At 46.0% G+C, this 27038-nt stretch overlaps 1 protein-coding gene across 4 annotated transcripts in view; it reads right to left on the bottom strand.

Annotated features, from left to right (window-relative positions):
- Window positions 1–172: 172 nt before the first annotated feature.
- Window positions 173–27038, bottom strand: part of atrx (ATRX chromatin remodeler) — a 30116-nt gene continuing 3250 nt past the window's right edge. For all 4 annotated transcript variants that reach the window (XM_071916952.2, XM_071916954.2, XM_071916955.2 and 1 more), the window contains 27 exons: window positions 24670–26621; window positions 24467–24533; window positions 24162–24301; window positions 23900–24073; window positions 23646–23760; window positions 23437–23536; window positions 22966–23151; window positions 21657–21798; window positions 21382–21491; window positions 20792–20938; window positions 19508–19685; window positions 19208–19345; window positions 18847–19022; window positions 18615–18732; window positions 17238–17368; window positions 16661–16755; window positions 16381–16520; window positions 15930–16080; window positions 15584–15684; window positions 14583–14691; window positions 14223–14400; window positions 13409–13600; window positions 5615–5764; window positions 3614–3730; window positions 2759–2854; window positions 2381–2509; window positions 173–1870 (listed from right to left, as the gene is read on the bottom strand). In XM_071916952.2, coding sequence (XP_071773053.1) covers window positions 1646–1870; window positions 2381–2509; window positions 2759–2854; window positions 3614–3730; window positions 5615–5764; window positions 13409–13600; window positions 14223–14400; window positions 14583–14691; window positions 15584–15684; window positions 15930–16080; window positions 16381–16520; window positions 16661–16755; window positions 17238–17368; window positions 18615–18732; window positions 18847–19022; window positions 19208–19345; window positions 19508–19685; window positions 20792–20938; window positions 21382–21491; window positions 21657–21798; window positions 22966–23151; window positions 23437–23536; window positions 23646–23760; window positions 23900–24073; window positions 24162–24301; window positions 24467–24533; window positions 24670–26621 — 5557 coding nt within the window. In that variant the 3' untranslated portion in view covers window positions 173–1645. The remainder of the gene's footprint in view (window positions 1871–2380; window positions 2510–2758; window positions 2855–3613; window positions 3731–5614; window positions 5765–13408; window positions 13601–14222; window positions 14401–14582; window positions 14692–15583; window positions 15685–15929; window positions 16081–16380; window positions 16521–16660; window positions 16756–17237; window positions 17369–18614; window positions 18733–18846; window positions 19023–19207; window positions 19346–19507; window positions 19686–20791; window positions 20939–21381; window positions 21492–21656; window positions 21799–22965; window positions 23152–23436; window positions 23537–23645; window positions 23761–23899; window positions 24074–24161; window positions 24302–24466; window positions 24534–24669; window positions 26622–27038) is intronic.

Raw genomic sequence — 27038 nt, 5'->3', positions numbered from 1 at the left:
CCTAAAATACATAGTAAGATGGTCTGTTCTCCTTTGATGATATTAAAGGCTTCATACCAATTCATACCTACACAACAGCATGGATTTAGCTTACCAATATTTACCTTTATATATTCAGTCATTGCAATGAAGTATTGCAGTCCTTCTGAACAAATGACTCAAAAACAGGAGGTGGTCATCCTTTTGGTCACTTTATTAAATGTTATATTAAATACTTATCAAGATAGTAGCAGATCAGATTAATGGCAAATCAAGTTGGTGTATTCGCTAACATAAGAACATTCTTAGGAGGGCAGAAAAGTTTCTCTACATTTATGAAATACACCTTGTGCAAACAGGAGCCAACAGTCTCCTAAGAGAAATTGTTATATTCCTCATCAAACAGCTACACCAGTTTAAGCATTTAGAAGCAAGAATGTGCCAAAGTAGAATACAGGTAGTCTGGGGGCCTGCCTGGTGGGACTAGAGACAGTGTCCAGGGGGCGCTTCTCGCAAAGCAGAGTACACAAGTCAGCCAGCTAACCAATCAGATTTCTTGTCTTTATTTACTAGTATTGAGCCCATCCTGAAACCGGTTTCAAATTCACAAGTAAAGGTGAATTGTTCTGAGTTTTTCCAATACCTGGCTGACCTGGCTGTGCTTTGTGAGACCCAGTCATTCACCCAGGCTTGGGTGCAACACAAGTGGAACATAAACAATGAACAGGACGCACAGTGCTATGCTAGACAACACTTGACAACGAGAATGATGTTACAAAAAAGTCATAGGAACCGGCAGGCAGTTTTGAACGACACAAGCATTCCATTTTACCATGTTCAGCGACAACTAATGTCAACGCCTAAAAGCATAATAGAAAAGATTTTCAACAAATCTCAAATTTCAGAACTTTACAGAACTTTTTTAGGAAATGGATATAAGGCCATAACTTTTTGTTGGTTTTCTTTTTTTTTTCTTGACATATCAATTTTTCTATCTCCCAAAAAGAGCAGGACTTCGCAGCTACAACAGCTGTCCGCTAGCTAGATACTGGTGGAGGAATCTATTGGGGATAAAAGCATCTAGGTCTTTACATCATAGAATCCTGTCACCAACGACACTGGTCCCACTCAGGTTTTGTTAGGCATTTAAAACTGTATAAAAAACAACTGAGTTTAAATAATCAGCAAAACCCTCCTTTAAGGGGAAAACAATACAATGCTTAAAAACATTGGGGGTAAAACTTGGTTTTCTTTAAATACATGAAAAATGAAGATATAGAACTCGAATAACATTAAGGCGGTATATACATAATTTCAGATGAAATTGCTAATAGACCCCCTTCATACAGTCATTTACACATTATTTTCCACCTCCTCCTCTCAGTGACTAAGAACTAGAGAAGGAAGGACAGAGGGTTTTTCTGAGATCAGTCCGTCCCACTTGAGGCTCCAGCGGACAGCAGCCTAGTCTCAAAACTGCAGCCCTCTCTGCTTGGTGCATCACTTTCAACCAGATTGAGCTGAACCAGAACGCTTTGACCAGACCGAGCTGTGAAGCAGTTTGGCTCAAAGCGGTTTCATAGTGAGCGGTGAGAGCAGGGCCTCGCTTGGACTGGGCCACTGTGAGCCAGCTAGGTGGGTGGGGGTGAGGAAGAGTCCTCCTGACCTACAGGCCCTTGGAGGGCCCAGGATTCTTGCCCATGGCTTGATGGGGGGACATGCCATGGAGCTGCTGGTAAAGGCCCAGCAGCTCCATCTGGCTGAGCCCAGAGGCTCCCAGCATGCCGTTCTGCAGGGCCAGCTGGTTCAGGTAGGTGGCCTGGTTGGCCATGGCCAGCTGCTGCTCTCGGACCTTCCTGTTGGTGATCACCTTCTGCACGTACATCATCAGCTGTGCAAAGAGGGAGAGAGAGAACAAGGTTAAGACCAGCTGACAATTACTTTGTGGATGGAAGACAGCAAAATCAAGCTGAGGTGTGGAAGTTGAGGTTACCAAGTGGTGTGGAGGGTAAAGGTTAATAATGGGCTTCTTGACTAGGAGTCAGGCCATAGCACTTTCCGGACAGTCTTTGCATACATGGTGGTGTTTTTAGGAAATGCCTGACACCAGCTTTACGGCTGGGTTGTAGTAAAGGTTAAGGAGGAGGTTGGAAGGGGTCACACTTGGCTTCGGGCTTACCAAACTGGAAAATAAACATCAGCCAAATGCAGGCAGAGGTAAATTTACTCCCCTAACAGCCACTAGTAACCAACTACCTAGTAGCCACAACAACCATCATTTGGTTGCCATATTCTAAAAACCTAGTTGGCAGGTAAAAAGTTGATGGTGCCTGAATATTTTTTAAATTACCAGCCACTGTGGCCTGTAGACAAAACAGTTTTTTCCCCCCCTGGGCCTTACCGTCTGCTGCTTGTTGAGAACGTCCCTGTAAACCGCTTCCCTGCGCTTGAGCTCCAGCTCCACGCTGGCCTGTCGTCCCAGAGCCATCGACTGGACCTGGTTCTCCGTAAGGTTTGGGTTCTCCTTCCACTGGGGCGAGAGAGGACAGTTTGCATAGGTTAACCATCAACACAACTATAACACTCCCGGTTGCATATTGTTCCAGTACAATGGCAGAGAGCTAAAACTATGAGTAGGGACTTCATGGAAGGCAATCCTTATGATTTAGGAATCTACCCCACATGCATATCTAGGGTTGTCCTACGATGCAAATCTAGACTAGTTCCTTGGTACAAGCCACTGACACTGTGTTGTTTTACCCGGCTTATGGACACTCACCACTCTGGCAATAATATCTTCCAGTGACTCCCGTGGTAAAGTCTTCAATGCATTTGTTGCTTCGATGACTTTCTGGCGACCCTGGTTTATAAGGTCCTGCAAGCACATGAACAAGAAGGAAAACTTTAAGCATGTGCATTAAAAACAAGAGGCACTTGAGCTGCCTAATGTCCCACCATAACCACCATGATACATTCAACATAACCAGTTGTGTGAATAAGGTCACCGATTAAGATAATTCATGCATTAATTATCAAATATTTCCATGTCAACATACTTGTCTTCACATATGGGTGGTATTAATATGAACACTGATATGATATTAATATGAAATAATTAAGGAGTCACAGTAGTTTGAAGAAAATCAGTTTCTCAATATACATGTTTATGCAACAAGGTTCTCTGAAGTCTAATCAGATCATCTACTCTATAGCGGGAACCTGCGGTGTAAGTATGAAGTTTCTATCATGTATTGTTTTTGAGTTATGCTGTTTACAAGAATGTGTCTATACAGAGACACACAGACGCCATCATGACGACACAATGTCCCTCGTACCATGTACCGTGGTGGCGGGACATAAAAACAGTATATACTATTTTTTTCCTAATCTGCCCTCATCACAGAAAAACAGACATTCCTTCTTGGCCCTCCTCTCCACTCCCCCTGTTGGATGTGCCACTATGTATAAATAGCAGCTGGCACAGACAGGGGAGTACAAACTGTTGGGCAGAGCCGGACTCGCCAGCTAGCAGACTGCTGTCACAATTAGCAGTGGGGTCTGTGGAATGTGGGGCTCCATGCCGTGGGGGTAGAGGGGAGGGGCGGCAGAGGGGCATGTGGAGCTCATTACTTACCTCCAGCTGCTGGTTGCTCATGGAGGCCAAAGCCGCCACGTTGAAGGGGAAGTAGCTGGAGGCGTTCATGTCCATCTGGGAGTACACTGCCGGGTAGTTGGACCTCATGGACAGACCCTGAGAGATGAAAGACACAGACAGAGACAGAGGGAGAGAAATGAGAGGCAGAGGGCAGATGCCCCCCCACAAGCCGGATTAGTACACATCAATCAGGGAGGTGTTAAGAGCCACCAAGGGCATGATGGGAGAGGACTGTATGCCATCACTGTGACTGACCAGAGAGACATGCCAGCTCACTGACTCCTCTTGTCGAACCTAATCTTACTATGACTGGAACCCCTGAGCTTCTCTCTTCAACAAGTTTGGGTTTTTGGTTCATGCTCAGAGACCAATCAGGGCAAAACAAAGCCTTCAACTCTGTCTGCACTCGTAACTTCTTGCTCTCCCAGTCTTGGCCTGGTCGTCTTGTATGAAACGTTTGTGTGTGAGAAGTGACCTGAAGTAAACAGTCTTGTCCCAGTAAAGGCCAGCAGGATGCCGGTGTTTGTGTGTAATTGAGCCTCTGCTGCAGATGGTTTGCCCGTGCCCTGTAATCTGGCCATCCGGTATGTAGGTGTGTGTGTGTGTGTGTAGAGGTGTGTGCGTGTGTGTTTGGGGGATGGAGGTGGTGGGGGTCTTTGGACCTGGTCAGAGGCAGGTGTGCAAGCCTAACCATCTAAAACCTCAAAACAACCACAAATGCACGCACTCATGTGTCCACACGTAGGTACACACACACGAACTTGCTTGGGAACGGGAACTATTACTAACAAGTAGACTTCAACTGCAACCTCAGATACTCTGAGACAGACACACACACACACACACACAAGGATCTAGACGGGGCCTTATTTCCAAAACTTGATGTATTGTCTGAAACCAGAATTTATGACAGGAGCCTTGCTAAGCTCTGTGCGGGGCTGAAGTCATCCCGGCGAGACCGAGGGCTCCTGGGTTCAGTTTCGTTTTGGGCGCCTGATCACTTTCTCGCCGTTTTTCCCATTTCCTGACTTGCAAATGAAACGCACACACACAACTTTACCGAGTCACCTATGACCAATACTTAAGTTGTGAAGACAGAAACAGAGGGAGAGTCAAGTTCCACTGTATATTCTGAGCTTCTGCTCTGAAGCGTTCTTTGATGTATGTGACTACATTGGATCTTCAGTGCATGACCTCTTCTTTGCACTCCACTTTTGGGTACTTGGTGAAGTTTGGCAGCGGTGCGAGTGCAATCCAAATCCTCACACTGGACCGCAGTGCCATTGTTTTTCCTGTGGCTGGGCAGCCTCTGTTCTCTTTAAGAGCAGAGGAGCTGGAGGGAAAAGCCGCTTAAGGCACGCAGAGGGCAGAGGAGGGAGAGTTTGTTGGAAAAATAATCATTAGAGTGAATTAGACTCTAGGATTACACAGGGGGGAGAGGAGACCTGCTCCTGCTCCCTTACAGCAGCTCCCCCTCCACCTCTCCAAATAAACCCTACTAATTACCCATCGATTTGTCCTAGAAGAAAGGAGAGAGGAGGGGAGGGGACAATGGAGGCACAAGGAGAAGAGAGAGAGGGGAAAAACAGGAGGAAAAGGGTGGAACGCAGACAGAACCAAAGAAAGAGGTGTCCCTACCCCTCTGCGGACCTGATTACTAACAGTAAGCAGCGCTCACACTGTTTGGCCGGCCTCTCTCTGACTGGGCTGCCCTCTGTCACTGAGCATTCCCTGCTATTCGCACAGCAGATCTGGTGCAGGGGCAAAATGATGTCACAGGACTTGGGGAGAGGCCCTGTCATCTGCTCACTCTAAGTGACGAGAGGATTACACAGGTCCAACGCTCTAATTCACACATCGTGACAAACCCAGCAATTAGATGTCAGCGATATGGACAGTGATGGAAACAAGGGATAAGTATGCATCGCCTGCTTTTGAAATTTGGATCCTGTGGGTATTTTTTTGTTTTTTTTTGCCTACCTTCTTCTCGGCCTCATACTCGGCCCAGGCGGCCTTGCGGTCCTCCTCGCTCAGGGCTTCCTCCTCCTTGTGGTCCAGCAGGGAGTCGTGTTCGTGGTAGCACACAATCTGGTCCTTGTTGGTCTGCAGCATCTCTGCCAGGAAGGGATCCTAGAGAGAAAAGACACAAGGGTTAGAGCGGGTTTGAGGTCGTCATTAGAGGGGAGGGAGAGGTGGCCCTGGAGACGTCCCAGACTGGCCACCTGAGAGGCAGCAGTTCAGAGGATGTTGTACAGCAGTAACACATACAGGTAGAGGCAGCCTCATTTCAAACGGTTAAGAATCACACGCAGACTGTTTTGCATGAGCTGCGTCACAGTTCACCAAACAGCATCAACGCTTAAGACAACTGATTCAAAAAAGAAAAAAAAAAAAGTAAGTAATCAAATGCCAGGTAAAAAGTTCAGTTAAGAGTTTGGGTCAGAGAGAAAGAAAGAATGAAAAAAGAGGAGAAAAAATACACCAACTACATTCAGACGCCTTCATGTGACTCAGGTTTCCATGACAACATTGTTATTGAAAACAATACCTGAGTAAAAATGGAGAGCTGGGCCAGGCCCCGGTCACACAAACGTGGTTTAAATTACTCTCTCTGCGGCTCGTGTTTGCTTTTCTTTGTCTCGCCTTTGCTTTACATTAAACTGGAACTTCAATCTGCAATCTGGAAACGACACCATGCGAGCGCTGCATCGTTACCCTCCGCACAGGACCATTTACAAAGGGCTCTGCTCTACACTCCCGCCCTTCTCCCTCCGACTTTGAACAGTGACAATGAGTTTGATGCTACAAACAAAATTAATCATAGACGTCATCGACGTTAAGGGAAAACAAGAACAAAACGGAGAAACACCAGACGAAGAAATTAAGCAGTAATTGCGAACCTGCATTGGATAAACAGAAAATAAACACCAGGCCGGACCGAGTGAAACTGGATCTGACGAAGGGGAGAGAAAAGCGCCGCTAGCAAACTACACAAGGCTCTATTTTTAGGCCTCCACAGCTCCAGAGAGAGAGATAAGGTGGCTGAAACAGGTAAGAGCAAAACAGGCCAAGCTTAGGTCATTCCACATGAGGACACAGCGCTCCACACCCGCATGCCGATCGGCCCGCAACACTCGGGGCCTGGACCTAAGTGAGTCTGATGGCTGGAAAACAGAAACATGTGGCAGTGAGGAACACAATCAGGACAGAACCAGGCCACCCCTGAACAACCAGACATGCTGGAGCAGAGGCACAGCCAGCCACTCGACTGCTGCTTCACTCACTAATTAGGACAAAAAAGCACAGAAGAGCCTGTTGGCCTGACTCGCATACGAGGCATCCGCAGTGTTCTGCTCGGCCAATATAGGAAAGCACAAGGTAAAATAAAGGTCGCACTCCGAGTAGGCGCAATAGCTGATGTTGGCATGGGTGTAACATACATGATTGTGACAGCGTCCAGATTTGACATCCATACTTCACTGATACCTTGAAACTTTCAGATGTAAAGATTTGCTCATGAATTGTCACTTAAAGAGTGCCAGACAATAACTAAAACTAAACTTTAGTGTGCTGACACCACTATCTGAATTCCTGTTCATATATTTAGCGCATCACCCTCAGAGTCCGGAGTGCACTCAGCAGAACACGGCACCTAGTGAAGCCTACGTGCTGTTCACACAGAACGTCCTGTAACTGGAAGGTGCCAGGTTCAATCTCGGTAACAGCCATGTGTCCTGTCACACTGTCCTTGAACAGGATACTGAACCCCTACCTGCATATTCATTGGGAGTCGCTCAGGATAAGAGCTAAACGCCTAAAAAAAGTAGTTCAAGCTTACAGCTAAGCTCACTAGCAAGCTAGATGTCACTATGTGGAGTGACACCTAGCTTAAATGTTCCTCAGACGACGACTTACCACAGAATTTTACACGATAGACTGAATGACACACAATTTGAACATGGTCCAATGCTCATCAGGTAAATATAAAAATGGCAATCCGTTGAGCATGCGTAAACCTGTGTGTAAACCTTATCAAATTCAATTGCACGAAAGAGGAGCGTTATTGACTTTCGGCCTGGTAACGGGTCAGTGGAGCTGCAGGTCAAATGACAGCACAGACGCTCCCCCTGGAGCCCAGTGCATTCTGGGATGCCTGAGTAATCCCCACCAGCAACGGCTCTGGGGTGGTCCGGTCCATCTCCCGTCCTGGTGAGCTGTGTGTGTGTGTGTTCTGAGCCAGCACTAATGATGGTAGGTAATCTGACCTGGGCTATTGTCATCCTTAAGGAGCTGGAGGGTAAAGCCTATCGCTTTACTGCAGGGGCACACAGAGAGAGAGAGAGAGAGAGAGAGAGAGAGAGAGAGAGAGAGAGAGAGAGAGAGAGAGAGAGAGAGAGAGAGAGAGAGAGAGAGAGAGAGAGAGAGAGAGAGAGAGAGAGAGAGAGAGAGAGAGAGAGAGAGAGAGAGAGAGAGAGAGAGAGAGAGAGAGAGAGAGAGAGAGAGAGAGAGAGAGAGAGAGAGAGAGAGAGAGAGACGCTGGGTGGGCAGATGCTCAGAGAGGGGAAAGAGGTAAATTACCCCACTCAACTGCACTTCTATTTTTTTTTTCCCCTCTGAGAGAGAACGGGGGACAGGGAAAGACTTATTTCTGAGGAGCGAAATCTGGGAAAGAATTTTGGCATTTGGCACCACAGAGTGCGCATTAATGTGTCGGGGTGTAAAGATGGAGCTGGTGTTTCAAGTCTGAGGACTCTCTTCATCACACACCAAAGAATCTGCGTAAACAGCAGACTCTCACAGGGAGCCTGATAATCTGCCATTTTGATTCTGAACCGCACATTTGCGTGGAAAGTGCCTTTTATTGGACAAAGGGTCTGCAAATGCGCTATTAATGTAAAGCATGCTCTGTGCTGGAAATCTTGGCTTCAGCTGACCACTGAACAAGGAGAAGAAAGGGGTTAGGGAAGCAAGAAAAAATAAGAATTGGTATACTAATCCAACTAGGCATCTAACATGCATGACATTTAAACATTATATCAAAACCTTTCTATTCTTTCCATTGAGAGAACAATTTATGTTCTCCTTAAGCCAAATTCTTGTATGTGTATATTATGAAAATGGCTAACCTGCCAGCAGGCCATAAATGATGTAAAGCAGTTTTGAATCTAGGCGGCTCTCACATCACAAAGATGAAAACATGGGAGTCGACATATAAGCGGGCCTCATGTAGGAGACTTTACAACTTGGCACAGGCACCCACACGTACTTTACCAATAGACTTGAGATGGTGCTTTACTGGAAAGGCTCTGATGCATTTAAACACCCCCCTGCATTAATAGCTCTGGGTTCTATGCAGGCAGGCTTTTTGGCTGTGTTATCAGATACTCGCTCTCGCTGAGAACACTCTCAACCATGTTAACCCGATTTCCTGCTTCTAAACTGCAGCTTATTGTGTTGGGAATGCGTTAAACACACCCCCGTAGTCACCGTTTTTATTTTATTTCACTCATTACCGCAATAATAAACCTCTATTTAACAGTGAAAAACACCTCGCGGGGGGCTTTAAGGGGTGGGGGAGGAGAGGCAAAGGTTGGGGAGGAGGGAATGATGGGAAGAGGGGGGAAAGAAAATAGTGATTGGAAGCGTTGAGGGGTGACAGAGAGGGTGGGTAAGATGCAGGTGGAGGGAGAGAGAAGGAGATAAGGATGAAGAGGAAAAAGTGCATTCAAGCGGGAAAGTGAGAGGGATTCTGTGTTGTCTGACTGTAGACTGTTTTTTTGGTTTTTTTGAGTCCACCAGTGGTCGATGTGTACTCAAAGTGCCTGACTTTTCTTTTTTCCCAGGAGACTATGCTTGCCAGAGACTGCTTTTGACGCACAGGTGCCTGAACCACAGCAACAGAGGGGGCCAAGGCAGGATCCCGACAGCAGGAATGCGAGGGGCTGAGATATTTGTAATACCTAAACATAGCCAGTCAAAACTCTCTCTCCCCCAGCTGCACGCAAATGATACACATAACCCCACTGGGCCGCTCTAAACAGTTTCTCTGCAGCGAGGCACTTCACTTTGGGCATTGTGCCTGACACTGGAAGGCCACCTCTGCCCTCAGGACCGTGTTGTCTTTACACCCTCCAGGGCCTGTGCACAAGTCAGAGGGTTTATCTAGCTGTCAGTCAGTTAACAAAGAAACAAAATCACGCATGTCACAAAGGGCTAAACAAAGACAATAAACATACCACATTCCTATAAAAACAAGCCTCAGCTAGCAGTGGCAGGGGGGTATATTTCTAAGAGACCTCACTGCAAGGGACAGCCAGCCTGAGGTGGTCGGGGGGGGTGGGGGTGGGGGTGGGGGGTGTAAGGCAAGGAGGACTCACAAGGCAGGAGTAGACAGGGGTAAGAGGGTGCAACTGTGCTAGGTGGGAAAAAGGCAAAAAAAAACAAAGCAAAGGTGGCACATTTTCTCTTGCCTTTCCTAAGTCGGAGGTTTGAAGCTTGGGCTACAGCAGGCTGGTAGGGGGCTAGTGGTAGTGCTACATGTGGGCCAACCACGGCTCAATAAAGGAAAAACCCACCCTTAAAAACTGTTTAATAAAAACAGCTATAGTCCTGTGCATTTCTGGGCCCATTTTGTTGTTTGGTGGTGGTGTTTTTTAAAATTCCCACAGGTAACTAGCCAAACGGAGACAACGTGACGTCACATCGCCATATATCCAGCGCAGCTACAATGGAAATAAAGCATCAACGGCAAATGTCAGGTTTCGGTGTCAGTCCCTCCGAATCAAAGAGAAAGGACGTTTTTATAGACTCACCATTTTGCACCGACGTCCAACAATCAAACATGGTGAGATCCATCATAGAAGAGGCAGAGAGACCAATTTCACCACCGCCAGTTGCCTCAATAGACCAGAACGCATTGCAGCCACAAAACATTGGGTTTTGAGTAAAGGGCGTGACTCTCGCTTTTTTGGAAAAACTCGCTCTCTTGTTCTTACTATGCCATCGCTGACTCGTTATTGCCCTCTCCACCTGCACGCAATGAATGCAACAAGATCAGGCGAGTTCTCTGGGGGTTGTCGAAATGCATTCTGGGAAGCGTGGGAAATCACTAACTGAAGTGGAAGTAGACGAGGCAAGTTGAGGGAAAGTGGGTACACTGCAACACTTCATCACAAAATAACTCCTGGAATGCACCTGAACATCACAGATTAATGATAGATAACAGTATAAAAGTCCAAGAGTAGATTTTTAAGGTCCAGGTGACTTCCTAATGAGACAAGCATGGTGTGGCTTGTTGCTCCAGTCTGCTCCCGTCTCTACTGTAGCTCTACTGTAGCCTCCCCGCAGCCTTTCAGTGTACCTGACACAGGGCCTAATGACCACAATATCTACCTATCGCCTGCTGAGAGCGCACACAGTGAGGTACGCCCACAGCCTGCCAGCATGTCATCAAGTGTGTACATTGTCTAATGCAACAAACCAACACATACTCAGGCAGCGCAAGAGATGAATCCATCAGGAGTTGTATTAAATTTGACTAACAAAAATGCACACTGGCCGTTGTGCGTGTAGGCGCATGCTAGACGCAAGTATGAAGAACAGGAAGGGGGTGGGGGGGTTGTAGCAGGGGTAAAATCTCATGTCTGGGCCGCGGAAACCTTCTTTGTCATTAGGGGGAAGTGCGCCTGCTTCCTTTGTCTCCAATTAGTTTCTCTGAAGAGCGGAGGGACATCTTTAAGAGAGGGGTTTAAATAATGACCCTTCATCAGGCAGGGGAGACCAGAGGGGGAAAAAGAAAAACAACTTTACTGAGCTGGCTTTGAACGTTCAGAGGCAGGGCGGCGAGTCGGGGGTAACAGATGGTCCCGAAGATGGCAGGGGGAGGACGGAAAGGGAGGTGGGGGGGAGGAGGGGGAGGGGGGTAACGGCGGATGGGGAACACAGGACAGGAGTACCGACACAAGGGGGAAAAGTGGAAAGGAAGGCGTGAGACAGGACAGGGCGAGGTGAGGGGTAGAGTGCGGGGCGAGAAAGATGAGAGGGAGACGACGATTAAGCGGAAATAGGACATTAAGGGAGGCTAACTAGGGGAGGAGGAGGAGGAGGGCACGCTCTGTAGAGTGACAGAAGAGGAAAGACAGCCATGTGGTGACTTGACTGATTTTCTCCCCTCTACCAGGCTCTGCATAGGAAGGCCGATGAGAGACAAAGATAAGAAAATACACAAATTTGGCTTCTCAACCACAAATATCAACCGTTGCCTCTAAGGTCCGTGTGGCTTGAGTTTTAAAGCAATAGGCCCTCTCTGGCTGAGAGGACACTGCTCTACTGTGTGAGGAGATGAGGAGAGGAAGCACAAAAATCCCTCTGCCACGGCTCGAATCATTCTCTCCTCCTGTGCAGAGCATTTTTGGCTGAAGGTGATGGAGGGTGTCTGACTCATCTTCACATCAGTCCAGACGGCAAATTCCTTCCATAATACTGCAGTCCTGCTGCCACATCATAGTTAACCCCCTGGCCAAAACAGGTCAGCTTGTTAAAGCGCTTGTCGGCCTCTCCATCTTTTAATACTGTGTCACATAAATGTCACTGGGCTCGTTAAAGATCATACACATCTAACAGGCTGTGGCTCAATGAATACATCTTTCCTCTTCAGATCTCCAACTGTGCTCCACTGCGCTGAGAGCAGGCTACTTGTGGTTTGGGGAATATGGAGGTTGAGAGGACCAGGGTTGATATCGGCTGCAGGTTGAGAGGCTTCATGCGGTGTTCCTACCTATTAATACCCATGAGGGGAACCGCGATAAAGATCTTTCGACGCTGCGGATGGAAAACAGATTTTCCATCAAGGTGCTCAGAGAGGCCTCTTGTCTGTCCAGTGAAAAAAGCAAGCAAGTTGGAAATACAGTGTTGCTTTTATCCATTCTGTTTACAGATCTCTGCAGAGAAACGCAAGTCAAACCAAAACAAAGAGGTAAAACCACTTCAGATTATCGGGATGAACCCCAGGACTGCAGAAAGGGAAGGAGCGGGAAGGGGTAGGAGTAATTCGGAGAGCAAGAGAGGAGGAAAGGACAGCAAGGAGGGAAAGAAAAAAAAAAAAAAAGGGAAAAGAAAAAGGAGCGCAGGTTCAGAGAGGGGCAGCAGCTCTGGTCCACAGCAGTGTTGCAATGTGAAGACTATTTAGTAAATAGCAGTAAACAGACAAATGTGTGCAGCTGTGTGCGGTTGGATGGCCCATGTAAGGGCTGTGTGTTCTCATTAAACCCCAGGGGGCCTGGGGGGGGCCCTAACTAGTGACACAGCACCTGCACTCAGGAGAGAAGAGACGAGTGGAGAGAGAAAACGGAAACGAGGAGCAATACAAAAAAAAAGAAAAGGCTGAACTGGATACAGACTGGCCACAAGGCTAAATAACAGGGTTTATCATTGAAACGCTTAAGTTCAAAAGGAAGTGCATACTTCATGGGGCAGGTTTGGAAAAACAAGCTTGGCATTTAAAATGGCATTCGGTGCCATTTCTGCTGAAGGAAATTAAGAGAATTTTACAACTACAATAGCAAACAGGTTTTAGCCCGTTCTTGTGCACATCCTTTAGAGATCAGTCTAAAGAGCAGCGTGAAATCTCATTCTGGTCGACCAAAACCCACATGATACCTCTTATTTATCCAAAAAAGCATTTGTAAAATGAGCCTTGGCCCAGCATAAAAGTACACTTCAGTCATTTAAATGCATGCATGGGCATGCACAAATGTACACACACACACAGCTAACCTTGGGCAGCATGGGCGTGGCTCTCTTGCTCTTCTTCTCCGAGGGGTCATCCAGCAAGTCCGGCTCGAAGTTGTAGAGCTCGGAGAGCTCGTTCATGGTGAAGTGCCTCTCAATCTGCTGCTGGTCCACCACCCGGTATGACAGGGACTGCTTGGTCACCTGCCGCTCGTAAATCTTCTCCTCCATCGTACCCTGAGGAGAGGGACGGGACACGAGAGGAGGGCAAGAAAGAGAGAGCGATGAAGGGTATATTTATGAGAATCAACAGTGGGTCATTTGCCTGTCAAAGAATGTTTTCCTGCATAAGAAATAACATAGGCAACTTTTATTAGTAGCCTGTGCATTCATAGAAGGCACTGGGAGAGACTAGGGTTGCACCAATCAGATGTTTCAAGGCCAATTCCATAAACTATTTTGTCAATGTGTGATTGGCTGATCACCGATCCAATTGTCGATTTAAGTGACGCATTTTACCTGGACCTGTAAAAGTGCACAGCAAGCATAAATAACATTTCAATATTGCCCTCATAGTTTAATAGAAAGTTCTTATGACTGCATGACACTGCTGGCCTCACCATGTGTAAATAAATCATAGTTTTTATCCAAACAAAGTGTGTATTTCATGACTGAGGTGCTTAATACTCGCCTCTTGCTGCCAGTAGCACATGAAAGAGGTTTTCATTGAGTCAGCTTGCCATATGTCCAAAACATTACACTGTTTCTGATCCTATAAGCTATGAAATTTTTGACGTCAGAAATGAACATATGTGTTTACGAACATTTGTTTACGCCACACATTCATTGAGAAGCTCACCTGGGCCAGGAACCTGTAGACGAAGACGGTCTTGACCTGGCCGAAGCGATAGACCCTGAAGATACTCTGGATGTCGTAGGAGGGGTTCCAGGACGCGTCAAAGATGATGACCCTGTTGGCCGCCACGAGGTTGATGCCCAGGGACCCGGCTCGCGTCGAGATGAGGAACAAACGACCTCTGGGAAACATGGCGGCGGGAGGAGAGATATCAAAGGATACGTAAGGTCCGGCACCCCTTGTGCTTTAAGATGCACTATGGAACCTTTTCAATTTTGAGCATCACTACTGAAATTTCAAAAGTTTGGGAAATGTGGGGTTCTGTGTTTGTTTTCGCTGATAAAAGGCACATTGGGGGATTACCTTGTGTTACTGGAGTCGTTAAAATCTTCAGCCCACTTCTTCCTGGTGGTGGCGCTGGTGGAGCCATCCAGCCGATAGTAGTCAATGTTCTTGAACCACTTGCCGTCACCTTCCACAGACACGCCACAGTTAAGACATCTGCTATGACTATTCAGCGTCAACATCAACCCATCCCCCTCCACAAAGACTTCATATCACGCTTGTCGCCATCGACTACGCCTTTTCCTCGTCAGTTTTAAACATGAAGGACTTAGGTTGGGCATGAGCAGATAGGTGGTTGCATGGAGGCCAGCCGTGTTCAGCCTTTTAAGATGGCCAACCCCCCCACCAGCCTTCATAACTAACATTTCGGTATGTTTCCAATTACAGCACTGTGATCTTTTCATTACAAATTACAAACCCTTGAGCAAACATTTTTTTGTGGAATAAAAAAGTCAAGGTCTAATCATTTTCAAAATGAAAGCAAAAACAGCTGCTCAAGTTTAATTAGGAACATGACCTTACGCCAGAGGCTGTGTATGTGTGTGTGTGTGTGTGTGTGCGTGTAGGAGCGGTAATAAGTGGACCAGTGTGTACGGGAATACATGTTACATGTGGGCTGTCTTACGAGCGTGAAACCTGCATCTCCATATGAAAGTACTTCAGCCTTCTCCAAAGCTAATGTTAGCATTCTTTATATCTCACACACAGTTTAGTAAGTTCAAAGACTACAGTGTAAAACCGCAAGAATGAACCTCAAGACAGACAACTGAGCTCCCCAAGCTCCATAAGTCAGTAGCTGGCTTATAATATTAAACAATGCTTGCCGAATTTTAGCACATCATGAAACCAAAAGCAGCCTTTCAAATCATAACGTGCAGTGGGCAGGCTTGTCATAGGCAAATGTAGTTCCGTACGGTATCATTCAGTGTAATAAGGTTCACAGATTCACTTGTCTACTGAAGACAATGGGAACATCCTGAGAAGAAAGAAGGCCATGTCCAACTATTCTCAAAACCTACCTTTGTACGGAGAGACCTTCTCCTCCTCTTTAGCCCTGCCAGCCAGTTCCAGGAAGTCCTCAATCAGGTCGAGAGAGATCAGAGACTGGCTGAACACCAGCCTGAGGAAGGGGAAAGACAGAACACAAGATAAGAAGATACAGCAGTGTCAGTTTACCACACTGCGGCATGCCACTCTGTGATTAACCCAAACACTATCCAGTCACACAGCCATGCAACTGCATTATAGAAAAGGTTGAAAACTGATTACGCCTACATTTTGGGAAACAAAAAACTAAATTAAATCTAAACTTCATATCATATCTACTTCATATGATCAGTCCTATTAGTTGATAGACACACTTACACTTTATCGTCTACTTCCTCTGCCATGCGCAAGATCTCAAAGAGGAGCACCATCTTTCCAGAATGTTCCAGGATCTCGGAGTCGGCCTCGACGACAAACTCCTTGTGCCAGTCAGCAGTGGGACTCCCTGGGCCCGAGCCAGAGGGCCGTACTGTTGGTTGATGCCAAAAGCCACGGATCAATCTTCAGATCAGTCTGTATAGTCTGACAACAACAAGCTGCAGCAGAGCAATCAAGCCTCCCAACTCGAGCCTCACTATTCTATATAGACGGGATTCTCTGCAACATCACAGCTAAAGTGCATACGCAGATCTGGGAGCAGAGATACATTCAAATATTTTCTTTTTCTCCTCTGTTTTCTTCGCTCTATGCGCTCTACGGCAAAAATTTGTAAGCCTCAGGAACATAATTGCTTGTCCAATCGGGGAGTTTCTGCTGTCGCCCTACTTACCTTCTTCTTCAGGCTCTGCCCTGTTCCGCCCCTCCGGGTTCCCGCCCCGGGAGCTGGTGTTCCACTCCTTGATCACCTCCAGATCGTCGCTATCCGAGTCATCAGACCCCTTCTTTTTCCCCTTCCCTCGCTTCTTTTTTCTATCAGGAAGAAGTTGAGGTGGCGGAGACGGGGACAGCGAGAGGAAAAGATGCGAGAGACAAGGGCAGTTAATTGGGGGCCCGTCTGGATAAATGTATACAAGGGGAGACAGAAGGAAAGTGACGCTTAGGTCTTTTACTTTTTCAGCTTCTCGTCCTCAGAGCTCAGACTCATGGAGGATTCTTCCGTCTCCGAGGCGATGAACTCTTCCATACTGTCCTCATCGAAGTAACCCTGCAGCAGAGCGCACACGTTAGGCTCGACTGGGTAGTGATACACACTACCAGTCAAAATTTGCACACACCACATTTTTCTTTATTTCTGCTATTTTCCACATTTTAGAATAATAGTAAAGAACTAAACAAAACAATGAAATAACACAAATGGAATTATGCAGTGACCAAAAAAGTGTCAAATCAAAACTATCTTATATTTTAGATTCTTTAAAGTAGCCGCCCTTTGCCTTGATGGAAAGGCAAAGGCTTTGGAAAGAAATTCATACATGGGCATCAACTTCACTGTTTATATTTGTCTAAGAAACAAATTTCAAGCATTTAAGCATAAGCCTTTAGATCAAAATGGCTTAAGAGAATGAAAAACATAGAACATTCAATCAGGTCTGTCCAAACTTTTGACCGGTAGTAGGTCAACATAACACTTGGATCAGGAGAAATGACACGCGCACTTCTCTTCTCTTCTCGTCTCCCCACCCCTACCTTGTTTTCTTTACTGATGTAGTCCAGCTGAAGGCACCAGGGATGGGTCCAGATTCTGCTGAGCATCTGGAAATCCTGGAAGAGTTTGGTCCCTGCGCGGCCCCGGCCCCCCTCCAAGGCGTTCCCCACACCTGCACACAAGGGAGAGGAGAGTGTCTGAGAAGGAAACACGGGTGTGTGCGTTTGTGTGTGTCTTTAGCAGCCAACAGCGTGCTCCCAGCAGCAGCCGCTCCCTCACACTCTTTTGTATCAGCAACAGACTAGTATGTGTTAGATGTAGCGCTTTCACCAACTGAAACATTCATCTTTGTGTGTGTGCAGCCACTAACCCCCTGTTCATGGACAAACAGAAGTAAACTCAATATTTCTACACAAAACAAGGCATGTCAGTGATGTCTGACATTCTTCTGATGGTGAAGTCAAGCAATTTATATAGTCCCTCATCACAAAAGCAGCCCCGGCTCCCCTCCCTCGGTAATGTCTGGAAGCTGAGATAAGCTTCAGAGTCAGCGGTGTCCCTTCGTGTCAAATCTACAAAAAAAGTGTCTGTTCTAATCTGTTCAATTAGCAGCTTTGTGAAATTAGTAACTGGCAGTAGCTGAAATTGTAATGCTGTGCCTTCTGTGTGTGCCAGCTGAGCGGCCTGCACAGACCCAGGGGGTTCAGAAGTTAAGATGAACAAGCAGGGTTCGCATGAGCAGAGATGAAGGAGGGAGCAATGAAAAGCGGGTCTAGCCATTCCCACCGCCCCCCGCACCCAAGAGTGACTGGTGGTCTCGGGTCCAAAGACGCCACCCTGGGGGTCCAGAGCCAGAGTCACAACATCAGCAGCGCGGCCTGAGGATAACCCGGCCTAATGAGCCACTGCACATACCACCAAACCCCCAGCACTCCTCTTTCTACTTTTTCTTTCCACATACCGGCTCTCCTGTTCTTTGTTTTCTCTTTTGGTGTAAAACTTCTAGCCCCCCTCTCCCTCAATCTTTCTTTCCCTTTCCTTTATGCCCCCACTCTCCCCGTTCCCTCTCTCCCAGAGCTCTTCATTAGAGAGGGAGACGTGGGAAACTGGGCTTAAACCCCGCCTGCGGCACTCTGCCAGCTGCCACTCTTACACACACACACACACACACACACACAGACACACACACACACACATCCTGCCCACGGGCCACATTCTGAGAGGCAAGACCACTAAACGACTTAACAATGCGGCATGTAAAAGTGAGAGAACAGAAAGAGCTTCCATTTATCTAAAACTCAGGTCCACGTGAATGACATCCAGTCAAGGGAGCATTTTCAAAAGAAAAGACTGGCAAACCTTCATAATAATGTTCAAAATTCCACCTTGGAGCCATTTCTCTGCGGGAGGGCTCTCACCTGTGAAGTGCTCCAGGTAGTATCTGTAGAGTTTACACTGGATCGGGGTCACTCTCACTGACAACACATACTCGTGCTTGGGAGGCAGGAACTTGGTGAGCGCCGTGTAGTCTTTCCTCTGTGGGAAGGAAACAGAAAAATCCCTCTTTGTGGTGCCACACTCCCCTCCAGTTTGAAGAGATGAACAACAACAATTGAAAAAGGTCAATAGTTCTTTAAGCCAGTAGGTTACCTGGACACACCCGGCCAGCATCTCATAGAGGATGTGAGCCCTCTTCTTCATGATCCGGACGTCGTGCAGCGTGGAGTCGGCGCACTGGCCGTTCTGGATGGGGTTAATGAAGCGGTTCCTGAACTCCTTAACTGACCCAAGCAGGTTCTCCTTGATGAAGTTCACCATGCAGTGGTCTGGGAGGGGGGACGGCGATTGGAGTCAGAATCATTTGCAGGTGCAGTGTTTAACAAGCAGTGAACATGTCCAAAATCATGCACAAGCTTTGTCGAAAATTATTTCTATTGCACTAGGGATGGGACGATATGCTTATCTCACGATACAATTCGATATGCGATATGGGGTTCACGATGAGACTCACACTCTATGAGGTTGTTCTGCAGAGGCGTTCCAGTCAGGATAACCCTCCTCCTCGTCCTGATAGAGTTCATTGCTTTGGACACGGCAGACGACTCGTTCTTCAGGATGTGACCTTCATCACAGATCACAAAGTCTGGGCCTGGAGAAAGAGAAAGAGCAAAATAAACCTAGCACTTAGAGAAACGGAGGAGAAATGTTTAAGAGAAAGAGATCGTCACTCTTTAGAGGGGATGATCTGGTCACCGGTCTAACGACTGAGCGGTTGACTGTTTGTGTTCCGCCTCATTACACAGTGCTGTACCTGGATCTACCAGTGACTTCTGAAAGATCTCTTTGAGCTTCTTGCTCTTGATGTTCCTGCCCTGGGTGAGGTTTCGGTACATCTCGTAGCCAATGATCATGACGCCCCCGTCCTCCTGCCAACGCTGGAGGGCATAGGCTCGCTCTTGTGGCCTCTTCACTGTGGCCAGCTCAGTCACCTGGCAAACACACCAAAGATCAACACACCATGCAATCGCATATCAGAATCTCTGGGCAGGAGACAACACCCCAGCCTTTTATCCATCAAAAAGCACCAGCAATGTGGGAGCATTTTGGATTCCTCAGAAATGGCCAGGGGGTTGCTGAAGATGACTGATGACTCAATTTGCAAAAGATGCCGACAAAAAGTGGCTGCCAATGTGTCAAATACATCTAACTTGCTACAGCATCTTCCGTGTCACCATCCATCCTTGCATGTTCAAGTCAAGGTAATAAAAGAAAAGTTTGGTGGGAAGTTGCTTAATGAAACATAAAGCTGGTAGGGGATTAAATATAAAATTGTCACAATCAACAAAGTAGCGGTCAGTTGAGATTACGGTTGGGTTCTGTTGCTAGGTTCTGTTTAGAACTGGTTAAAAGTCAGCAAAATACCCAGATTTGTTAATCCCTAAATCGAATGAATTTTCATATTTTCAATTTTCATGTCATACGCTTGTGTCCCCAGTCCCCACTTCCCAGTGTATTTGTCAACATGACAGATCGACACAAGTGTTCGAAAGCGTGGGCACACTTCTAAAAATTAAATGAGAATACAGCCGAATCCAACATTTATTTACTTTACCATTAGTTTTTGAATTTTTCGATTCGATAAATGCTTTTGATCATATTTTTCCATCATATTTAAATGTGTTATCAATATAGTAGTACATGTCTTTTTTTTGCAGGACCTTAGTGTTGTAAAATTAAACTACCGTATAATTATCATAAAATTGTGAAACTGTGATTTTACTCACAGTATAATTGTACCATCCTCAGATAGGGAGATAAAACACCAAACATACCCAGAGACAGGGTTTGCATCCTATCTCTGGGTATGTTTGGTGTTTTATGACACATACACAAACACAGAACAGACTTCTCTAAAAAGAAAAGAACGGTTGTAAGGCATGTGATGAGGCACATAAAAAACAAACAAACAAAAAAAATCTCTTTAAAGTTGTGTGCCCAAAAAAAATGAAAAAAAAGAAAGAAAAATGAAAAAAAACAAAAAACACATCCCTGATAAGTGGGAACAACCGGAAAGGTTACAATACACACTCTTTACCTCTAAACTCTCATCATCCTTCATTCCTTCCTGCCACTTCTCAAACTCGTTGAGCCAATTCAGGACGGTGTTCAGGGGACAAACCACCAGCGCCGTGGTGAAGTTGAGCTTCTCACACAGCAGTAAAGTGTGAAGGAATGTCACCACCTACAGCGCAAAAAGAGAACAACAGTCAGACACAGGGAAGAAGTGTGAGACAGTTGCAGCGCGGCATTTTAAGCAGCTACTCCAGATCCGTTCTTGTTCCGCCCGCTGTCTGCCTGTTGTGTTGCGCCCATCTATATTTACCTATGTGTACGTGAACACAATTTACACATCTACACAATCTAGTTTTGCTTATTTTTCCATAAGCAACTCAAGTTGTACCGTGAGGAACATTAATGTGCCATATAGGGTACTTGTGTCCCTCTTTTTGATGTGTAGGCCTACTGTTGACAAATAGAAGACTTTTCAGCGGCTATCCATAGATAACCTCATTTCCAACATTAATTTCAGTGACACTGGTCTTCAAACTTGCAAGGTAACAGCTGTGAGAAAAGAGAGGGGGAGAAGGCAGTAGGAACGACAGGAGGTCTTGCTGCTCTCCTCACCTGCAGGGTTTTCCCAAGGCCCATACAGTGGGCCAGGATGCAGCCAGAGCCAGAAGACAACTCAGTCTTCTTCATCGACTCACAGCAGCAGTCCCAGATGAACTGCACTCCTGAAACAGGCGGCAAAGAGAGAGGGGCGTTAGTCCACTACAGAGCAGAATCTCATTTTCACATATAGGCTGTATCTTCTTAACCAATATGGTTGTTAAACCCTATAGCTTGTTAGTGACCGAGTTCACATGGATGGGAGTGAAATCACTTGTCTTGGTCCTTACCATCGACCTGGTGAGGCTTGAGCTTAGTGACCAGGTTCTTGTGCACCTGCACCATGGGCTCCTTGGTCTCCTCATCCTCGTCCAGCACCAGCTTGGTAGTGATAGGACAGGTCACCTGGGAAGACTCCTTCACCACAATCACCTGAGGGAGGATCAGAGAGAGGGAGAGGGGAAGAGCGTGAAAAAGAGGTCAGGTTCAGTTTGAAAGGAATGTCAACTTTTCCCCAATGTTTAATTACAGTGTCGACTAGGGTTGGGGGATATCGTTTTTTTCATATCATGGGGATATATACAATTTGATCATGGAATTGTGAAAACAATGTCCCAGGGTGTAAGTCTGTCATAATGCTTTTGTTATTGCAGATACCAAATTTCTGCTACATCGTGTGCTGTCAGCAGGTTACACTGTCACAGAGTTTTATCTCAAAGCAATAAGTGGGCCTAATGTCAGCCTATGCTTCATAAAGTTCATCTAGTCCAATATTTACATGAGTGCACATAGTCTAATATAGTCAACACTACGGTGACAATGAATTTTAAATTATATGAATCCAACAATTATATGAATCCAACAACAAATGACATAGCCTAACTCATAGGCTCTTTTGATTAATTCAAAATGAGAGCAGAAACATATATTTTCATATTCTTGATGAGTGTAGTCATCCAAATCAAGCTTGGATAAAACATTATGGACGTCACGCAGAAATAATGTTCATGGAAATATAAGTATGAGGAGTCATATTACTCGAGAGAAAAAAACCCCCAAAAAAAACATGTATAAAAAGATTCTAATATAGGCTATAGTATACCTCTAGGTTTCTGGACAAAAAGACAAGCCTGGTGACTTTGTCCGGCTGTGTGGAAATGGGGTCAATACATTCCCCAGCGTACTGAGGCAGCATTTGCTGCACATGTATTCAAGTTTTTTGTGCGACTCTGGACATCAGTGGAAAGCGCTGTGCATTTGATCCTTGTATTTACATCCTTTGCTAAAACCTTTTTTCTGCAAAGCTTGCAAACAACTGCCAAACAGGTGCAGCAGCACAAGCCATCTTTTTCATTTTCCTCACCTTCCCCTCTGAGTGGGTGTTTCATGTAATCATGTAACCCCTCCTAAGTTAGTGATAACAGTGTAATTAGCACTCCAGCTGCAACTACTACTGCCACTGTTACACACAAGTTAATTAATAGAAAGGATAATATGTGATATTTAAAAGAAAACAGACTGCACGTCATCCCTAGTGTCTATTGAATGTAATAGTTCAGGGCTTCACATTAACCACACTATGAGACAGCTCATTTTTACCTCTCTGAGTTTCTCCCTCAGTGCCTCTCTCTCTGCAATACGTTTCCTCCTGTCCTCCTCTTCTTTCAGAGCATCCCTTGTTTCTGTCCGCAGCTTGTCATCCTTCAGGATTTTGCGGATCTTTTTGCGGCCTTTGGGGGTGTCCTTCGCGTCATCATCTTCGTCTTCGCCATCCTCCTCTCCACTCTGGAAAACACACATTAAGTTCAACCCTCTGATCTTCCGCCCTTAGGTCAAACACTCACTTGCAGTGATCAGTCACCTAGCAACTCTATGACTGACTTCTGTCCTCAATCATCCACAACACACTCCAGGGGTACGTTCAAACACATTTTAAATGTGTCACGCATGACTTGACTAGCAAAGGTTATGTGGTTCCATCACCTCCGTCTAGCAAATCTTGCAATGGAAAAAAGGTAGAAACTCCGGGTTAGTGCAGGACGGCTGCTAGGTGCACTGCAATCCAAATACCTTCTCATTGCTGGAGGAGGAATCCTGAACTTTGATCCGGCGTCGCTTCTTCTTCTGCTGGTAACTCCTCTGTTTCTCCTCATCCTTCTTCTTAGCAGCTCTACAGACACAAAATAAGATCCATCTAAGCAAGGGCAGGAGATCAATCCACAGCCAGTGACAGTGGAATAGATTACCGGCATTAATTGGATGGGGTTCTCTCTCCTCACCTGGTCTTTCGACGTTTCCCCTCTTTCTCTGATCCACTAAGCTCCTCGCTCATCTCCGACTCTTCGCTGGACTCGGACTTCTCAAAGTCTGAGTCTGCAGAGTCATCACTACCCACTACCAGGCAAATAAGAAGCGAGAAAGAAAGATACCAAAAGGTCAGTTGCCAACCTTACATAGAACTCCTAATCTCTTCACCCATAAATTTACAGACATCATTGCATGCGCACACACCAAAGTAAAAACTCAGATCAACCTTTCCGCCTTGTCTTTTTCTTGGTCTCCTTATTGTTCTTGTCTTTATTGGCAGGTTTCTCCTCTCCTGATTCACCCTCACTCAAGGAGAGTTTATGCCGAAGTAAGCGGTGACGTCGGCCACGTTTCTTCACTTCTATATCAGAACCTGAGTCGTCTGAATCGTCCTCATTATCTGCAAGAAGAGGACAAGAAATTGTTTCAGAGACAGTACAAAACATAGTCACTTCTGTGTCCGCGCATATTTAGTAAAGGTATGTTACCTTCCTGTTCTTCATCCTCCTTTTTCGCTTTCTTGGAGGACTCCTTGTCTTCCTTATCTGCTTCTTCATTATCAGAGGAGCTCTCTGCTCCAGAAGAGTAGTTGGACTTTATTTGGGCAAGGAGCATTTTCTTTGCGATTCTGTAGGAAGCAAAGCCAAAAAAAAAAAAAAAAAAAGTTGTTGATTCACATTAGTCACATATTAATCAAGAGCTGCTTCAAGCATTACCTGCTTTTTGGCAAAAAAAAAAAAAATCAAGTGGAGATGTTCGAGAATATAGTTGGGATTTATTCTTTTGTATGTACCTGTTTTCAGCATCATCATCATCTTCACAAGCCTGAGAGTCTTCCTCTTTACCATCAACTTCATCTCCTACACAACAAAATAGTACATATGTTAAAACAAAAACTCAATGATTTATTAAGAGTTTGGCTGGCTAAATTGTGGTAACTAGCCACGTGTCAAGCTGAATACCACCGTACTCTCCTGACTGATAAAACTAAACTACCTGAGGACTGATGGAAAGTTCCACTTCCTGCCACCACATTCTCCTCCACAATGGGTTTGATCTTCTGCTGGTCACTGTCCTCTCCAGAGTCACCTTCGGCTTCCTTCTCCTCCTCATCCTCACTGGAGGAGGACAACGGCTGCTTGGAGGCTGCTTTGGTTTTCCTTCCCTTCCGTTTCTTTTCATAGGACCTCTTCTGCTCCCCTGCTTTGCTCTCGGGAGAGCATTTGTCTTCCTTTTTCGCTTCATCCTGTTTCTTTACCCGGCCAGACCTCCTCTTCCCTGACCCCACTTTGCTCAGACTCTTCATATCCTTTTCCAGGTCAGAGTCAACATTGGAGGAGTCCGAGCCATTCTGCTTCTTCTTCTTGGAGGCCTTCTTGCTTTTTTTCTCAAAGTCTGAGCCTGAGGAGTCAGACTTCCTTTTGCGTTTGGATGCCTTCTCTTTATCCTGTGAGGATGTCTTGTTCAGCTTAAACAAACACTTTCTAACGCTCTTGCTTCCCTGATTCTCATCAGAGCTGTGCCCTGCTGCAGCTGTTTGTAGCAGTATGTTAGGAATTTCGTCCGAGTCGGAGTCCACCGTTTTTATCTCTGACAAAGAAGCCTTGGTCTGCTTCCCATCCTCCGTCTTGTTGTTGCTGGATTTCTTGGAGGACTTGTCCTTACCTTGACCATCTTCTTCCGAGTCGGACTCAGAGGAATCTGCCTGGCCCTTGTTTTCGGCCTGCTTCCTCAGGGGAGTGGTCTTCACTCTACTAGAACGACGGCTGGGTGGTGGGCTGTCACCTGTGGTTCCATCCGCTCCGTCAGCAGCATCTTCCTCCTCGCATTCTTCTTCACATTCCTTCTTCACCTTTGCATCTTTTTCCTTGTTTTTGGACCTGGAGGACCTTGACCCACGCGTTGTCACGACTGGCACAGGAGTGAGTTTCACGATGAGGTTCTTCACCTTGGGTTGGGAGCGCTGAGAGTCTGATGACTTGCCATTTGACTTTGCATCAGTGTCCGTTACAACTTCAGTGTCAGTTTGTGAGAGCATGGAGGAATCTGCAAGACTCTCCACCATCTGAAAGAGCTCCTCAGGAACCGAGGGGGGGACGGACACAATGTCGTGATCTAGGGACATTTCACCAGATGAAACTGGCCCACCGTCACAGTCTTCAGATTTAACTGTTGCTTTGGTTGCGTCAGTATCTGTTTGGCCTTCTTTTGTTTCTGCCTCATCTGACACTCGGTCATTATCCACGTCCTGCTCCTCAGCTGGATCAGCCTCCTCAGCTGCAGCAGCCACACTGTCCACATGGCCACCAGCGACAGGGGCAACTGCATCAGTGCTTTTTCTAAGAATATGTAGCCCTTCATTACCATTCTGCAACTCCATGCTTCTGAACTCAGGCTCCAAAGCCTCCTCCAAAGCATTGTGGGCCTTTCTCAAATCAGATAGTACAGCTTTGAAGGCTTTCAAATGCCGATACCTGATAGAATTATCTCCCTGCTCCTCTGTTGCCTGCTGGATAAACTGGATGAACGTATTATTCAGTCCCGCTGTAGTTTCAACAAGCTTTTTCGCTTTCTTTACAAGTTCTTTGGGTACCTGCAGCTTTTTGTAAGAGAATGTCATGGTCCCTGAGCCTTCTGAGTGTTCCTTCCCATTGACAACCGTTTTGTGCCCTTTGACTTCCTTGTCCTTGTGTCGCTTGCCATGCTCCTGGCTTTTATACGTTTTCCGTTGCTTCCGCCACACCTGTTCTAGTTTTTCCATGATGCGGTTGCATTTGGAGATCAGATCCTGGAGGGGCTCTGAGCTGCAGACATAGCAGTGCCACTTTGAGTTCTCATCAGTGATGACCGACAACTCCTTCCTGCCCAAGTTGCGCAGGATGCACTTCTTGCAAAAAGCGTTGTTGCAGTAGTCACAGCAAATGAGCTTGCCCCCTTCAGCACACCACCTGGCGAGGTAGAGTTCAACAGAGTTTTACAGTTACAGTTAATTGAGGTCTTCAACATTTCAAATAGTTAGATTAGACTATGGTCTACAGAATTATTGGCACTTTTGGTAAAGATGAGCCAAAAAGTCTGCCAAAAATTAAAACGTAATGACAAATTAAAAATACATTTAAAAGTGGTCAGAAAATGTTTATTTCAACGTTAAATAAAATGTTACTCTCAAAAAGAGGCATTACAATTATTAGCAACCTTTGTTGTTAATTTACATCCTTGGAAAGTGACCAAAACCAAGCTTTCATGTACATTCAATACAGAACAAATAATTCAAGTCAAAACCATTAAGGTCAAACTCATGTCATATTCTTTTGAGATGCTCAGCCAAGTGGCTCCTTATATGTGTTGTGCATCTTATAGTCAAT

Source organism: Centroberyx gerrardi, chromosome 16, assembly GCF_048128805.1.
Source record: "Centroberyx gerrardi isolate f3 chromosome 16, fCenGer3.hap1.cur.20231027, whole genome shotgun sequence".
Taxonomy (NCBI): domain Eukaryota; kingdom Metazoa; phylum Chordata; class Actinopteri; order Beryciformes; family Berycidae; genus Centroberyx; species Centroberyx gerrardi.
This window is presented reverse-complemented; position numbering and strand designations above follow the sequence as displayed.